Source organism: Erpetoichthys calabaricus, chromosome 6 (genome assembly GCF_900747795.2).
Source record: "Erpetoichthys calabaricus chromosome 6, fErpCal1.3, whole genome shotgun sequence".
Taxonomy (NCBI): Eukaryota; Metazoa; Chordata; class Cladistia; order Polypteriformes; family Polypteridae; genus Erpetoichthys; species Erpetoichthys calabaricus.
This window is the reverse complement of record NC_041399.2, coordinates 216,252,737-216,270,004: the sequence shown is the minus strand read 5'-3', so window position 1 is coordinate 216,270,004 and position 17,268 is coordinate 216,252,737. Positions and strand designations below refer to the sequence as shown.

General features: G+C 47.1%; 2 protein-coding genes across 2 annotated transcripts in view; one reads left to right on the top strand and one right to left on the bottom strand.

Moving 5' to 3' along the window:
• The window catches only part of tmem14ca (transmembrane protein 14Ca), a 1,114,298-nt gene that overhangs the window by 335,389 nt on the left and 761,641 nt on the right, over positions 1–17,268 (top strand). The gene's annotated exons all lie outside the window — the stretch shown is intronic.
• Positions 1–17,268, bottom strand: part of ofcc1 (orofacial cleft 1 candidate 1) — a 128,919-nt gene that overhangs the window by 46,462 nt on the left and 65,189 nt on the right. Inside the window, exons 7-11 of the mRNA XM_051928809.1 lie at positions 14,657–14,875; positions 12,444–12,696; positions 8,231–8,394; positions 2,684–2,868; positions 1,589–1,596 (exon numbers count right to left, since the gene is read on the bottom strand). Coding sequence (XP_051784769.1) covers positions 1,589–1,596; positions 2,684–2,868; positions 8,231–8,394; positions 12,444–12,696; positions 14,657–14,875 — 829 coding nt within the window. The remainder of the gene's footprint in view (positions 1–1,588; positions 1,597–2,683; positions 2,869–8,230; positions 8,395–12,443; positions 12,697–14,656; positions 14,876–17,268) is intronic.

Here is a 17,268-nt window from a genome sequence, read left to right as displayed (position 1 = left end):
TATCTATCTATCTATTATATAGCGCCTTTCTATCTATCTATCTATCTATCTATCTATCTATCTATCTATCTATCTATCTATCTATCTATCTATCTATCTATCTATTATATAGCACCTTTCTATCTATCTATCTATCTATCTATCTATCTATCTATCTATCTATCTATCTATCTATCTATCTATCTATCATATAGTGCCTTTCACTCTATCTATCTATCTATCTATCTATCTATCTATCTATCTATCTATCTATCTATCTATCTATCTATCTATCTATCTATCTATCTATCTATCTATCTATCATATAGCACCTTTCACTCTATCTATCTATCTATCTATCTATCTATCTATCTATCTATCTATCTATCTATCTATCTATCTATCTATCTATCTATCTATCTATCTATCTATCGCGTCTTTCACTCTCTTTTTCTGGTGTGTGGTGCTTATCTTGTGTGAAAGGCGCCATATAAGTGATGTGCAGAGTTGTGTTTTGATGGCCCGCTTGTCCCTTCAGTGTCATTCTCTCATCCTCTTGTTCTCCAAGCCAAGTCCACCCCATGATTATGGTGATCAGAGCTCCTTGTTGCGGCAGCAGCAGGGTCAGGGCAGGGTTCAGCTCCATTATGGGATGCCAGTCGACCACAGGCTTACACTCACACTCTGTGAGCAGGCAATGGCAGGTTCTGCTGGCTTGTGTGAATTTGGCATGCAAGGGTACAGTGAGGTGGGCAGTGTGGCACTGAAACACAAAGCCCCAGAGACCCCCAGCTCAATGCGTGACCCCCACTGTGCCACATTAACTTGCCAAGAGAGGTGGTGAGTGGCGAGAGGGTGGAGGGAGTGGTGGGTGGGGCTACTGGAGACTGGGATGGTGAAGGGGCGGAGTCTGTCGTTCTCTTCAGGGTCCCAGTCAGACGGAGCCTCACCGCCGAGAGGTCCCTGAGACCCTACACAAAATGGTGGAAGGTGAATAACTGGAGACTAAGAGCAGGACAGTCACGAGAGCTTTACTGCACCAAGTGGACGGTCATATCAGTGACCAGTTGCTCTTGATGCGGTCACTGAGTGGCACTAAAGTGCAGTGGTCATCATATCACTACTCCAGCCTGGTCATTTTCTGGACCCCACATGTCATCCACTTTTTCTGCTGGGCTTCTCGTCCACAGCCCTGACACATGTGATGCCAGTGTGCCCCGCGATGGACTGACGTCCCATCCAGGGTTTTTTCCTGCTGCTTTGACCAATGGCTGGAGGGGTCACATGAAGACATGGTGGTCATTTATGGTGCACTTTGGCAGCAGTCACAATTGGGGCATCTTAACTGTAAAGCCTACTGCTGCTGCACTGTCTAGCTGGTGCCCGTATGATGCTGGTGCCATGCTCAGTGTTATTGGCCTTGCACCCTGGACAAATGTACTGCCACCATAAGAGTAAAGGCTGGAAGACCCCCACACTGCCTTCACTGTCACTGAGCCACCATGGTGTCCTCTTCAGGCCTTACCGGGCAGAACACTGGCATACACACTGGCAGGTGGTGTCATTAGAGCAAGGGTCAGTAGGCACATGTTTTCATGCTCCTTTTCACTTTTGTCACTCCAAGCCAAATTTCAGGACAGCAGGTTGGCAGGCTGGCACTTCCATTAGTGACACACAACCTAAGGATGGCCACACACATTTATGCAGACGTCTCCTCTGTCTCACTGTCAATCGATAGAGGGGGCTGCAGAGAGTGAGTCATTGTCACCTGTGAGTGCTTGAGAAAGACAGTGGCACCCCAGGGGGGACAAGAGTGCCAGGCCTGACTAGCAGAGCCACCAAGCTCCCACTGGGAAACAGCTTCAGATTAAAATCGCGGGTGTGAAGAGAGGCCTGGAGACACGAGGACATGTGTGCCACCTGACAGACGAAGGGCTGACCTGGGGGTGGGGGGGCACTTCAGTACTTTAGGCCCAGCAACACCACACTGCAACCCCACCGGTTGCCCACAGGGTGACAATTTTATGAGAAAAGCAAGTTCAGCCACCATCTTGTGGGTAAAGGGCACTCCAGATGGTCAGAAAAGAACAGCAATGCTTGGCATCTGCCAGTGGAGTGACATCCACCATGAAAGGGCATCACAGTTAAGGTGGTCAGCCAGAGACCCTGTGCTAATTAACGCCTTCCAGTGGACAGTTAAACTAAAGAGGCAGGAGCTGATCGCCCAGTGGGCCTCGTGTGGTACATCTGCGCAAATTAGTGGGCTGCCATGGCAAGTGGCAGGGTAAGGGTGGCAAATCTGCACAGGGGGATGAATCTTCAATTCAAAATGGACTTTATAAATGCATGGAAAATCCATCAGGTAGCAATGCCTGCCAATTCATTTGGTTATCCATTTCATGCCAGTCCAGTTTTGTGCCAGGGTGCTACACTTGGTGATATGAAAGGCGCTATATTAAAGGGCTGACACTTTCACCTGAACATTAAGGGGCATTTACAGCTCTTGATATGAATGTTCACAGTTGTGTTCAGGTGCCCCATGATGCCATCATGGACTGAGTCATGAGTGATGTGTGCCCGCCATGCCAACTCTCCATTTGTAGTAAAGGCAATAGAAAGACAACACGGGGTAAAGGAAGACCCCCCTCACCCTGTCACCCCCTAAATCAGTCAGGTCAGCACATCTATCTGACTAGGCCTGAACCCCAGAATGGCGGCTTTGCCCCTACCTTCCTCCTCTCTCCACTGGCACCCCTCCATTGTTCGGCCTTCTTCACAATGTAACTCAGCTCCTGGTTTGACACCTCAAGATCAAAGGGAACAAAGAAGGCGTCCTCCTCGGCGGTCAGCCGCTGGAACACGTCTAACGTACGGCCGCCATGATGGAGTCTGGAAGAGAAAAGGTGGGCAGGGGTGACATGAGGAGGCCCACTTAATGCCAGCCGGACTGTGTAGGTAGGCCACGTCTCATTGTACAGTGTATGCTGGCATCTGATGAGATGGACCCTCGGCTCATCACTCCTCAGCTATGCCCCCAAAGTACCAACGGGAAAGCACACATTTAAAAATGAGGAGACCGCACAATGGCTTGCAAAGTAACCTGAAAAAAAAAATTCATAGTGAAGGCGATACAAAGGACCGAGGCTGGCACGCTGGCATTCAGTTGGCACATATCTCACTGCGATGCTGTGCCACCCATCACTTATTAACAAAATCAAATGTCAGGAAAATAGTTAAGGCCAGTGGGGGTGGGGAAGGTGGTGCACAGAAGGACCCGTGACCCATCTGGAGAGGCGCCAATCAAATTACATAACTCTGGTGGCACCTGCCAGCCTTTGCATTTCAGTTACACCTGGAAAAGAAATTGAGAGAAAAAGACGACGAACTGGGCATCTGGTCATGTGCTCTCCTGTCCTGTGGTTGATTGGCTATTCACTGGAGCTTCTTCACACCTTGACTAACCGCCCAACACCTACTTTATATAGTGCCTGTCACAATGGCAGCAGCAACAGCAGCACAGAATACAGAAAAGACTTGAGTGACAAACAAGCAACACGTCATCACTCAAAGGGGCCATGAAGAACAAGAGAGGATCAGAGAGGGGCTGACAGGTAAGAGATTGATAGGAAAGGCGCTATATAAATGAGAGCTAGGAAAACTGATAGATAGATAGATAGATAGATAGATAGATAGATAGATAGATAGATAGATAGATAGATAGATAGATAGATGAAAGGCACTATATAATAGATAGATAGATAGATAGATAGATAGATAGATAGATAGATAGATAGATAGATAGATAGATAGATAGATAGATAGATAGATAGATGAAAGGCACTATATAATAGATAGATAGATAGATAGATAGATAGATAGATAGATAGATAGATAGATAGATAGATAGATAGATAGATAGATAGATAGATAGATAGATGAAAGGCACTATATAATAGATAGATAGATAGATAGATAGATAGATAGATAGATAGATAGATAGATAGATAGATAGATAGATAGATAGATGAAAGGCACTATATCATAGATAGATAGATAGATAGATAGATAGATAGATAGATAGATAGATAGATAGATAGATAGATAGATAGATAGATGAAAGGCACTATATAATAGATAGATAGATAGATAGATAGATAGATAGATAGATAGATAGATAGATAGATAGATAGATAGATAGATAGATAGATAGATATGACAGGCACTATAAATCGATGCCCTATAGGATTGACAGATGACTGATATAACAGACAGACATTTTCTGAGTCAGATACACAAAGCCCCCTGCACGATGCCAAAGATGCCCTACAGTAGACAGAGAGACAGACAGACAGATGTGACGATCGATGGCCACACATGACACATTCCTAGACGTGAGAGGCCCTGATCACAGACGGACCCTTCGATTTGAATGTCACTTTACAATCCTCTGAGTGATGTGAAAGGCTCTCTTGGCAGATGAGATAACAAATGCACTCCATGACAGACTGATAAGCGCGGGTGGAAAGGCGCTATATAGGCAGCACAGTCCCTGTCCCCTTAGTCTAAATCACGGCCCCCTACTCAGGTCTTTCTTTTTTGTGTCAGGCACGCACACATGCTGCAATGTCCCCAAGGTGGTCCCTGTCCTTAACTGTTTCCCTCATTGCTGTCTTCTGCCCCCTGGCGTTCCTGCAGTCGTGCACTGGTAGTGCCCGCGTATGTCCCCGTCTGTGCCTAAGCACTGCGGTGCCCTTTGCCGCTACACCACATCCCACTTCTCTGTCTTCATTTTTCTGGTCAGTCCCTAGAGGAGACGGTGAGAGCTGATTGGTCGGTTGTGTGGGGGGGGGGGTCAGGTCAGGTCAGGGGGTCTTGCCTTAGGTGAAACAAAGCCAGCACCACCTCCCCTCCAAGCACCTCCCCCAGGCTGAGCAGTGCTATCTGGGGTGGCAGTCGGTGGGCCCCCCGTTGTCAGCCCCCCCACTCCTCCTCCTCCTTTTTCTCTTTGCTATTTCTGATGTTACAAGGCTGCCTAAAATGTAATTAAAACGAGATAACAGCTCATTCTATCTCTCCATTGTGCCGCCGGCGCTTTTTTAGAAATAGGTCACCAGCTATGTCACCGTGTGCCATGGCAGCCAATGGGAGGCGTGCAATCCATAAAGTGATGGCGGCTCCTCACTCGCCTGCCCTACATTTGCCACAATTCACTGCACTATGACTGGCAGAAGCCATTATTCGCGGCTCGTGTTTTAATATTGGCCATTTAGTCGTACGGGATACGTGTCACTTACATAAATTAGATCTTACGCTCAGCTTAATGCCAGGGAGTTTTATTTGGACTCATCCAGAGCACACGCATGGCGCCTGAGCCGAGCCGAGCCTCCCGAGGAGCCGCCGTGTCCTTCTGCGCTCCGATCGATGGCCCGACTGATTGAAGCTTATTGATTTTTCTCTGCACTGGTTTTGTTTTTTGAGGAGAGGGCATTTGTATCACCAACAGGACCCAACGTGAATGAGGCGACTTTATTTAGAAGACGGGCCGCTCTCTCGCTGGCTGGCACGTTATGTGGCGGCCGACATTCATTTCAGAAGAGTGTACAGAGAAGATGAAGGAGGAGGAGAAGGAGGAGGGAGGAGGATGAAGGCTGGGAGAGATCAACACGGCGGCCCCTCAAGGGTACGGGCACACGCAGGGCTGAAGCGCCTTATTCTGTGTAGGCATTGGGGTCAACTAAATGATCAAAGGGCCCCAAACGGGTCTCTTAGGTGACTCATACAAGAAAAAGACTCTGTGGGGACATTAGGGAACCACTAGGGGGAGCAGCCACCTCTTAGCAGAGACACCATAGCCCCCTAGAGGGAGGACCCCTCAGCAGGTGTCCCTGTGGCCTTATTTAATGCCCCTGCAAGGACACTACATGTCACCAGGGGGTGCTCTAGTCAGGTAGCTTTATTTCAGACAGGAGACAATTGAGCAGGTCGCCTAGTGGCCTTAATTTATAATCCTGCAAGGACACCAGTGGCCACTAGAGGGGGCTCGAGATGAGTGTCCCAATTGTGGAGTGGAGACCCCCGCGTTGGCATCTTTCTGGCCTCATTTCATGGCCCTACTGTAGCATAAGGGGTCACCAGAGGCAGCCTGGCCACATGGAGTGGAGTGGACACAGCTGGAGTGGCCCTACATAGAAATTGGATGACCCCCGAGTAGAGCGCACACCCCTGACTTGGCCCCCTGTGGCCTTTATAAAGTGGCCCTGCAACTGACGCTGTCACCCACTAGAGGGAGCCATAGTGTGGTGTGAAGTGGACAGCCCTCAGCCAGACTACCAGTGGTCTTATTTTATACTCCTTCAGAGACACTGGGGGGGGACGGGGGGGGGGGGGCTCTAGGTGGCCATCCCTGGGGTACAAGCGGACCTTCTACTGGCCTGATTTCACAATGTAACATGGAGGGCAGAAGTCACTAGGTGGTGCTCTAGCTCGGTGTCCCCAGTATGCAACGAAGACCCTTGAGTTGGTCTCCATATGGCTTTATTTAATGCCCCTATGGGCCACTTGAGGGAGCTCTAACCTGGCACCCCTATTACAGAGCAGACACCACTGAGTGGGCCACCCTGTGGCCTTATTTAATGGTGCAGCAGAGACCACCAAGGTGATTCATAGTGTGGTGTGGAATGGACTCCCCTCAGGAATTCTGCCATTGGCCTGACTAGAGTGGGCTCTAACTGGATGTCAATAGTGTAGCGTGGACACCCCTGAGTAGACCTCCTTCTGTTCAAAATCCTAGAGGAACACCGAGGTCACTAGAGGGCGCTCAAGCCTGCTGTCCCTGGTGCCGAGTGGACAGCACCGAGCAGGCCTGCAGGTGACCTCATTTCATCTTATCGTCCTGCTCTGGCTTCGCACTTAATGTCTTATCAGACCAGATAAGGTGCACTTGGTCCGAAAGCTGAATAACCGTGAAGGGCACACAGAGCGGGGGGCGCAGGAAATGGAAAAGCAGCAAAGAGTGGAAAGGGACAGGAGGACAAATTGAATCAGAAGAGTAAAATAAAATCAAAAAGGGCAAAGCAAACCTCGTTAGTCGAGATAACGAGAAACCAGCGGCAGGCAGACGAGGCGACTCCTGATAAAAAGCAGCAGGAGAGCAAAGGAGAGCAGACGAGTGGGATGGGTCACCAGGAGGGCACGGAGACCACGGTCAGCCAGCAGCTGCCCATCCCCAGCGGGCCAGACCACCTCAACCTCAGGGCTGAGGGCAGCTGACCCAAAAAGTGCCCACCTTATGCCCCACTCTGTGGTAAGGACAGCAGCTGATGGACATCACAAAGGAACTGTGCAGGCCCAGGAAGCCGGAGCTCTGCTATATAGCGCCTTTCACATTTATCTGTCTGTCTATGTCATTCCTCACATACTGTATGTACTTGAAATATATGTGAATATGTACATATGTACTTACTGTATATATATAGTGCCTTTCATATCTATCTATCTATCTATCTATCTATCTATCTATCTATCTATCTATCTATCTATCTATCTATCTATTATATAGTGCCTTACACCTATCTATCTATCTATCTATCTATCTATCTATCTATCTATCTATCTATCTATCTATCTATCTATCTATCTATCTATCTATCTATCATATAGTGCCTTTCTTATCTATCTATCTATCTATCTATCTATCTATCTATCTATCTATCTATCTATCTATCTATCATATAGTGCCTTTCTTATCTATCTATCTATCTATCTATCTATCTATCTATCTATCTATCTATCTATCTATCTATCTATCTATCTATCTATCTATCTATCTATCTATCTATCTGTCTGTTATATAGTGCCTTTCATTTCTGAGTTATGTTGCTTTTCTTATCCATTCATGTGACTTTATTCCCAGTAGATGTCTGTCCACACCGCACTGTATATGCAGTTCTTTTTAAAGGCGCTATATACATCGTTGTGTTTTCATTCATCTGCCTCGTTAAATGGGAGTTTGAGCCCCCAGATGTGTTGATGCTGGGGTCCCGTTGCTGCCTCTCCAGTCTTCTACTGCCGTGTGCCCTTTGTGTGTTTCTTGGTGTCACCGCTTCCTGTCCCCCGTGTTCCAAGCCATCGTCACTGTCAGGGGTTCACTTTTTGTATCCTCTCAATTCCTTTCAATGCGCTCTATGGACCCCCCTCCCCCCACCCCCACTCCAGGCTCAGACCCAGTTCTTCACCTCACCTGCCGTCTTACCTGACCAGGTAGATGTAAAGGATGGTGAGGGAGCAGATGAGGTGCACAATGTAGAGGAAGAGGGTGATGAGGACCCCCGGCACCCCGGAGCCCTGCGTTCTCTTGAAGTGCCAGTAGAGTTTGGCGGCGTCTCCAGTGGGTTTCTCGGCGCTGTAGCTGAGGTTCTGGAAAAGAAAATGCAAACTCCAGTGACCTGCAGCTCGGATTTCTTTGCCTTTTTGTTTTTGCTCATCTCGCTGGCTGCCAGTCACTCCGTGTCACCGTCTGTCTCACACGTACTTACCATTCCTTTTTTTTGTGTCTTCCATCATCACCACGAGCTCAGAGCCAAAACCGTAAAGGAAACAATTGGGAAGTTAAGGGGCCGAAGTGGAGGACCAGAAGTTTGGAGAAGGCCACGGATTGAAGGGAAGTGGACATCCAGGGGAATCTGCAGATCTGTCCCTTGTGGTTTAAAAGGGGACGGGGGAATCAGGAGGGTCCCCACCTTGCTCAGCCAGCACAGTGTGGGCTCCACAGAACTGGACATCCAGTTGGTTTGTCTCACTGGGCCTCACTGCTGAAGATGAGGAGCTCATTAAACGTGTGGGTTTGGGTCTTTTTAGCGCCCCCTCTTGGTCACACCATCCATCTGTTAACCATTTTGTTTAATCCAATGTTGTATCTCACAAAAAGTAACAAATTCTCAATGAAATTAAGTAGACGAGCAGCAGCATGGTGGTCCCAGTGGTCTCACAGCTTTGAGTCTGTGTGCCATGTGCAGGTCCTCCCTGTGCCCATGTGGGGTTTCTCCTAATTCCCAAGTGTTATCTACACAACTTTAACTTGAACCATTGTTTGTGAGTCTGTCCTGCAATGGACTGGCATCCCACCCAGGCCTGGCACTTATCTGATGCTCAGTGTCGTCCATTTGGCTCCACTGCTCTGCTGCCATTTTGTAAAACTTTACTCTTACAACAATTTCAAGCTGCCAAGACGAGGGAGGAAAGTAAAGGACCACCAGAAGTGCCATGTGGTCACAAGCAGAACATGCACACCAGGCTGAGATTTGACCCCAGGAGTCTGGAACCTCGAGGATAACCAGCTACGCTCTCCAGACCCCATTAGAGTTTACTCTGCCCATTGACTGAGCCCAGTTATCCCAGTATGAGGGTGTGCAGAGCTGGAGGTCACACCAGTAAGGCAAAGTCCAGCAGACACCCAGATGGCTCAGTTTGGAGACACCCATCAGCTCAGGATGTGGCATAGATGGCGCTGTGAAAAAGACCTTCAGATGAACGTATTGGAGGAAGGGAACCTGAGGGGACACACAACACCATTTAGGGATCATCACAGATGTCCAAGCTGTCATTCTTCTTCTTCCTACCACATAATCTACTTCTGCAATTTGCCTCGCACTCAGCAGATGTCGTTGCTCTTCTTCTTCTTCTTTCTGCCATGTTAGCTTCTCGATACGATAATCTTATGCGGTTTGCCACACAAAAGATTCAAACCCCGACAACAATGCAGAGGTTGTCATTAGTGAAATTTTTTTCTTCACCAACACACATCACGGCAAGCTTTTGATTAAGACTGGCAGGTATTTCAGTGAGGGAGGAGCTAAAGGTGCGCAATTACCTTTTCACATTGACAGTTCAGGTTCTGGACCACGCTACTACTTAAACAGATGAAATAGTAATTGAGATGTAAGCCTCCTCTGCTCCCCTTGATTCAATATTCAAATTTGAAGCCACTTATTGGGACCAAAAGAGGTTATAAAAAGGGGGGCAAATACTTTTTCACAGCACTGCGGAGGGAAGTCCACAGAGATATGCAAATTCTATACTGACAAGAACCAGACTGGGGTGCAAATCCTGGACACTTTTGTACCAGAGTCCTGCCCACCACTGACAACCGCCTAAGCCCCGCAATCTTCTGATCCTTGTTCATCTGATGCCCCCTTTGTAAGCCTGTAACCATCCTCAAGATGAGTGGACTTAGAAGATGGGAGGATGTATATGTGAATGGATGGATGGATGGATGGATGAATGGATGGATGGATGGATGGATGGATGGATGGATGGATGGATGGATGGATGGATGGATGGATGGAGAAATAGTAGAAGTCTACTCCAATAAAAGAAGGTGCCAGCCATGATGTGCTGCCATTACAAGACCCCTTTACACCTGCAGCCCACACACTCAGGACCAGGCAGATTCAACTCGACCCAAAGCACCAGGGCTGAGGATGTAAAAGATCAGCTGGAGTGGAATGAGAGAAATGTAACGACAAGTGGAGACTGGCACTCCAGCAAGACCAGGCTGAGATGGGAGCCCACGGCATCTGACCGCTGTACCAACATGAAGACCACCTCTGAAGTGTCCTCCATACTCTGACATTAGGCCTTGTGCCCAGTGTTTGCTGGGATCAGCACCAGCCTCCAGGCTGAGAAGATGGATAGAAGGATAGCTGGATGGATGGATGGATGGATGGATGGATGGATGGATGGATGGATGGATGGATGGTTTGAAGAGCTAAAGACTAGTGAACCCTGGGCAGGATGCCATTATAAGGAACATTAGGGCACACACACACACACACACACACATCTAAGGCACAAATGCTTGGAATGCAAATAGTTAATGGGAGATGAGAAATGAGAAAAACTCACCAAAAACTTTGGAGGGCACGAACATTGTACTCCAGCAGAAACCAGGATGAGATGCTAACCTAGGTCTCACAGCACTGAGGTGTCCCCCATTTTCTTATTTTAATTAATTTGACATTAGGCCTGGGAGGGGTCCTGCCTTGTACCCAGTGTTTGCTGGGATCAGCGGCAGCTTCCAGGCTTAGTAGGTGGATGAATGGATGGATAGAAGGTTTGGAGAGCTGACAGGGCCTGCCCCTGGGCATGATGCCACTGTAAGGCACACACACACCTAAAGCCCAAGTGGAATGGACTGAGACAACACCCACTGGCACACTCTCACTCTATCAAGGACCAGACTGAGACGTTTGGCAGAAGAGCTAACAGGAGCGCCAGCAGCTGCCCACCAGCGGTGTGACCCCACATGTTGTGTTCCCAGTTAGCTCCATTATTAGGGTTTCAGAGAAACAGAGAGGTGCCCACTCACCCCCTCACCAAGTCCGTCCAGGTCTCTTGCCCCCTGGTGTGGCTTGTTCACCTTGGCCATGCCAGGCAACAGGAGGGTCTTTCCATGCAGTTGCCCTCAAGCCTTGATGCCAGATTTTTAATACCCTTTTAGATTTTGAACACTTGGCTGATGCCCTTTCTGGTTGGCATCCCTGCACTGTTACTTTCCTCTCTATTCACTTTTAAATTTCTCCTAACCATTAAGGTCAATGTGAAAGGCGCTATAAAAGTCCATTACTTACACAGGTGAGCTCCTTAACACAAACACACACACTCCAAAAAGGACAGGACCCCACTGTGCAACACACACACACGCACACACCTGGGCACTCATTTCAGACTCAACCTAAAACACAAGAGCTGGAGATGTGGAAGGAGAAAAGCCCACCAGCCCAAAGAGAAAACATGCCACCTGTACCTCACCCTCTGGAGCTGTGAGGTGGCAATGCCAAGCACTCCATCACTCTGATTTGTTTCTTTGTTTGTTTGTTCTGAGGGTTCAACGGCTGCCAGTGCTTGAAGACTCAGGACTGGAATGGTGAGTGGCATTGATGCCCTACAATGAGTTGGCACAGAGCTCAAGAGAACAGCACTGTCTATGCCCGTCATTGATGCCAGGTTCATGTTTTCACTCCCCCTGCTGGTATTTATGTGAAATCAAAGCGTCCCCATCCCGCCTGCTCTGTGAGTTTGTGTGACATTTATAGCGCCTTTCAAGCACAGTTTAACAATCGAGGAGGAGTGAAAGAGACAGGAAACCGGGATGCCAACCACTAAGGGCACAAACCGTTTGTTTCAAAATATAGGAGGTCACTGGAAATGTGGCACCCTGGGTTACTTGATAGGTCAGACAGCCAAGGTTGATGAGTGACAGCAGGGTGGCCCCAGTCAGGGGGTGAGTGGTCCATGCTGGTGGTCCCGTCCACCGTGAGTCACGTGTTCAGTTCCCGGCTGGAGGGTCGATGGACGCTCACAGCAGGTCACCTCAGCCATGAGGAACGTCAGGCTGGCAGTAAGCAGGAGAAGTGAACTTCTGCAGGATTGGGCTGGCCAGGCTCACGTTATTTCAAGTGACTTACCCCCAGGATGGCATCCACTAGAAACACCGCCAGAGGGTCCAGCGCTGTCCACAGCCCCATCGCCGTGATTGAGTTTGACAGGAGAGATGGCAGCGAGTCAAATGCGAGCTGACAGCCACATCTGATCAGAACCATAAGAAGCACGACGGCGTTCAAGGTCAGGGGTCCCACCAGCACCATGGCCAGCTCCTCACGGGCACGAAGCAGGGAACTCTGGTAACTCAGCTCCACCGTGTAGAGGCGCACCTGGACCCTGCAAGAAAACACAAAGCAGTGACACGAGGGACGTGAGGACTGTGAGGTGTGCACTGCGAAAAGGCGCTATATGAACCTCGAGGGCTGCACGTCTACCAGCAGGTCACTTCACACTGCGGACAACGGGAGCCGAACATGCAAAGAATGTTGGGATAGGAAAGGGGACATTACAAGATGACGCCCCTGTCACTGACTCTTGGGGTCTCCAGGACTCATAATGTTAATTACGTGACTCCCACATGGGCGGCACTGGACACCATGCATGACACGGCCCTGGGTGGGACGCCAGTCTGCTGCAGGGTCCACAGGTGAACACAGGCACAGCTGGAGCCATAAATGAACCTGACGGGCACAGCTGTGGGGGGAGACCTGGGCATCTGTGGGTAAAGGGGGCCTGACTTTGAAACACGGACACGCTAAGCACGGCACCGTCAGTCCACCCTGACTTGGAAATGGACACTGTCTGAATGTGACAATGGGAGGAAATCAATCAATCAATCAATCAATCAATCAATCAATCAATCAATCCTGCACATGGCGCTCACTGCGGTGAAGTTTAATGTGTTTAGGCTTCTGTTTTAAATAAAAAAAGTAAAAAGTCAGAGTGACGACCTGAACAGACAAACCAGTGAAGGAAGATAAAATGTGGAAAGAATGGAACTCATGTTAATTAGATAGAAATGAAAGGCACTATATAAATATAAGATAGATAGATAGATAGATAGAAAGGCACTATATAACAGATAGATAGATAGATAGATTTGACTGGGACCCTGAATAGATTGGACAGACTCCGCCTCCTTGCCCCAGCCCAGCCTCTAATAGCCCCACCCACCACTCTCTCCGCCCTCTCACCACTCATCACCTCTCTTGGCAAGTTAAGTGGCTCACTGGGGATCACGCATTGAGCAGGGTGGGCAGTGATGCCAACTCTGGGGATTTGCATTTCAGTGCCACACTTCCCACCTCATTGTACCCCTGCATGCCAAATTCACACAAACCAGAAGAACCTGCCATTGCCTGCTCACAGAGTGTGGGTGTAAGCCTGTGGTTGACTGGCATCCCATAATGGAGCTGAACCCTGCCCTGACACCGCTGCTGCAACAAGGGGCTCTGATCACCATAATCATGGGGTGGACTTGGCTTGGAGAACAAGAGGATGAGAGAAGGACACTGAAGGGACAAGCGGGCCATCAAAACACAACTCTGCACATCACTTATATGGCGCCTTTCACACAAGATAAGCACCACACACTAGAAAAAGAGAGTGACAGGAGCGATAGATAGATAGATAGATAGATAGATAGATAGATAGATAGATAGATAGATAGATAGATAGATAGATAGATAGATAGATAGATAGATAGATGTGAAAGGCACTATATAATAGATAGATAGATAGATAGATAGATAGATAGATAGATAGATAGATAGATAGATAGATAGATAGATAGATAGATAGATAGATAGATAGATAGATGTGAAAGGCACTATATAATAGATAGATAGATAGATAGATAGATAGATAGATAGATAGATAGATAGATAGATAGATAGATAGATAGATAGATAGATAGATAGATAGATAGATGTGAAAGGCACTATATAATAGATAGATAGATAGATAGATAGATAGATAGATAGATAGATAGATAGATAGATAGATAGATGTGAAAGGCCCTCTATAACAGAGAGAGGTGAAAGGTGCTATATATCATAGACAGACAGACCCCTACTGTGTCCCACCCTGCCATGTCTTCTCTCCCCCTGTTCCTTGTCCCCCCCGGTGTCCCTTTTCTTCCTCTCCCTGTCAACTCTTATGAGCGGCGCCCCCTGCTTCTCCTTCCCGTGTGCCGTTTGTGTGTTTGACGTTTCGTTGCAGACCTTCACCCTTTTCTCACTCGTATCCTCCCAGTTTAATTCCCTGTTTTTGCCCCCTCAAATTCCAGCAGGCTGACCTGTTAACAGGAGCGCCGATGGCCTGCAGGAGAATCCACTGGCTGGCGTAGTGCAGGTAGAGCCTCCCAAACCACATGACAGTGAGTGGCAGTGTGACGAGGACCAGGTGACGAGGGGAGCAGCGTGAGGGGACAAGCTGTGACAGCAGCCCGCCGAGGACAAAACGTGTGCAGCCGGCGATTCTCCCATTGGCTCTTCCTGTCTGTGAATGGCGAGGCCTGGAAAAAGAGCAGAGAAGCGGTGAGTGCCTCCAGTTTCCCCAACTTCTCGTCTTTGCTCCAGAGGCCGAGGACATGTCGTTGATTTCCGCCTTCAGCTCCCGTGTCTCCCTGCACTGTTGCTGGTTCTCAGCCCCCCCCCCCCCCCCCCCCCCATCATTTTATTGTTTAGTTGTTTCCTGGTGTTTTTTTCAGGATATGCCCCTCCCACTGTCAGAGACCCGTCCCCAGATGGTGTGGCCTGTGCTGGTCTCACTGAGTTGGTGGAGTTGTGGGCTTTTCATTTTATGAACTGAAGACCCTCATGTCATTCTGTCTCTCTGTGATCACTGGGATGACACACAGAGCAGACCTGACCTGATGTCACTCAACTTGCCATTTCCTGACCTCAGTTTGGTTTGAAATTCTGCCTTTGAAGCCTCAGCCCTCCACTGACTTTATAAAGTTTAAAAACTACGAGTCTAACAGGTGGTGAACTCCTGGCCAGCAGCGTCTTTAACTCTCAGTCCTGATCCTTCTGTATGTCTTTGTCATCCGAAAACTTCAAGTAAGACTTTAAAAGAGGGAGAGGAGAACCACAAAGCCCTGGCCTGAAATTACAAAACCTTCAATGACATACTGACATGAAGTAAGTCAAATTAGTTGAGGCGGGCAAGAGAATTCAAGAAAATCAAAGACAAAAAGAACAACATCACATGAAAAAAAAAGTCCATCAGTCCAGAATCTCCGATATGAGAAACAATAAAAAAAAAAAATCAAAAACTAGGATTAAAGAAAAACAAAAAACAGACAAGAGAGCTGAAAAAAAGAAATGAAGATAAGGAATACAAAGACAAAAAAAAATACAAATAAAATAGTGAGGGAAAATATGACCTAAAATACAAAAATAAAATAAAAATAAAAATATAAAAATAATCTACATAGACATTAAGGCCAAATGGCAGACAAGATAACCTGTAATAGACAGAAAAAAATGCAAAAATCATTTATAAATGAAAATGGCCAAAAATACAAGAAAATAATAATAATAATAATAATAATAATAATAATAATAATAATAATAATAATAATAATAATAATAAATAAGAACAAAATGGAAAAAAGTTTTAAAAGCCAAAAATAAAAATATCTATCTATCTATCTATCTATCTATCTATCTATCTATCTATCTATCTATCTATCTATCTATCTATCTATCTATCTATCTGTTATATAGCGCCTTTCACTCTATCTATCTATCTATCTATCTATCTATCTATCTATCTATCTATCTATCTATCTATCTATCTATCTATCTATCTGTTATATAGCGCCTTTCACTCACTCTATCTATCTATCTATCTATCTATCTATCTATCTATCTATCTATCTATCTATCTATCTATCTATCTATCTATCTATCTGTTATATAGCGCCTTTCACTCTATCTATCTATCTATCTATCTATCTATCTATCTATCTATCTATCTATCTATCTATCTATCTATCTATCTATCTATCTATCTATCTATCTATCTATCTATCTATCGTCACACACGTGCACTTAGGGCACAGCCAGAAGGTCCAACATGAAGCCTAAAAGTCACCAGGTTGAGGGTTGGCACTGACCATGGATGCCTTTCCTCTGTCAGACCCCCAGAAGACTAAGCCACAACTCATCCCTTCCCTTCCTGTGCAGATGACCTCACTTCCGTCCCGCCCTGATGACATCATTTCCTGGCCATACCGATGCCATCTTTTTATTTCCTGCTGTTTCTATAAAGTCGTCCTCTTTGCCACATTCACTTGTCTCTTGTTATTTTACAGATAGGCGGGTATCAGTCGCTATTGTTTACTCAATCACAATTTATGGAGCAAATCCCCAAATGTTAGTTTTGTGTTGTCTCCGGTACTTCACAACATATTTAAATATATACACAGACAAAAGAAATAAGGCATAATGATACAAAATTATGACACAACAAAACATAAAAACAAAAATGATCCAAAAATCCAAAAATAGAAAAGTAATCTGTAAGGAAGTGAAGGCCAACAAACTTTAAAGACAGAAAGGGCGAAAGCGAATGCAGGAGGATGGCAGGCCAAGTGAAGATCAAATAGCCCTGAGAATCCCCAGCGGCCCAAAGAGCCAAAAGCACAAAGAAGCCAAAGTTCAGCAGATGTCGTCACGACGCAAGAGCAAAGGGGGCCAACTAAGCGGTGAAGTCACCCTGGGGCTCTGATGGCAGCCCAATGAAGAAGAATGTAAAAGTGACAAGCCTGGGCACACCTTGGCATGCCTTGGACCCTGGCAGAAGGTGCCACTTATGGCACTCAGGTCGCTGAGTGAGCCTGATTGGCACCTGGAGGTGGGTGGAGTGGGCAGAGGCTGAAAACAAAGATGATATGGTGGG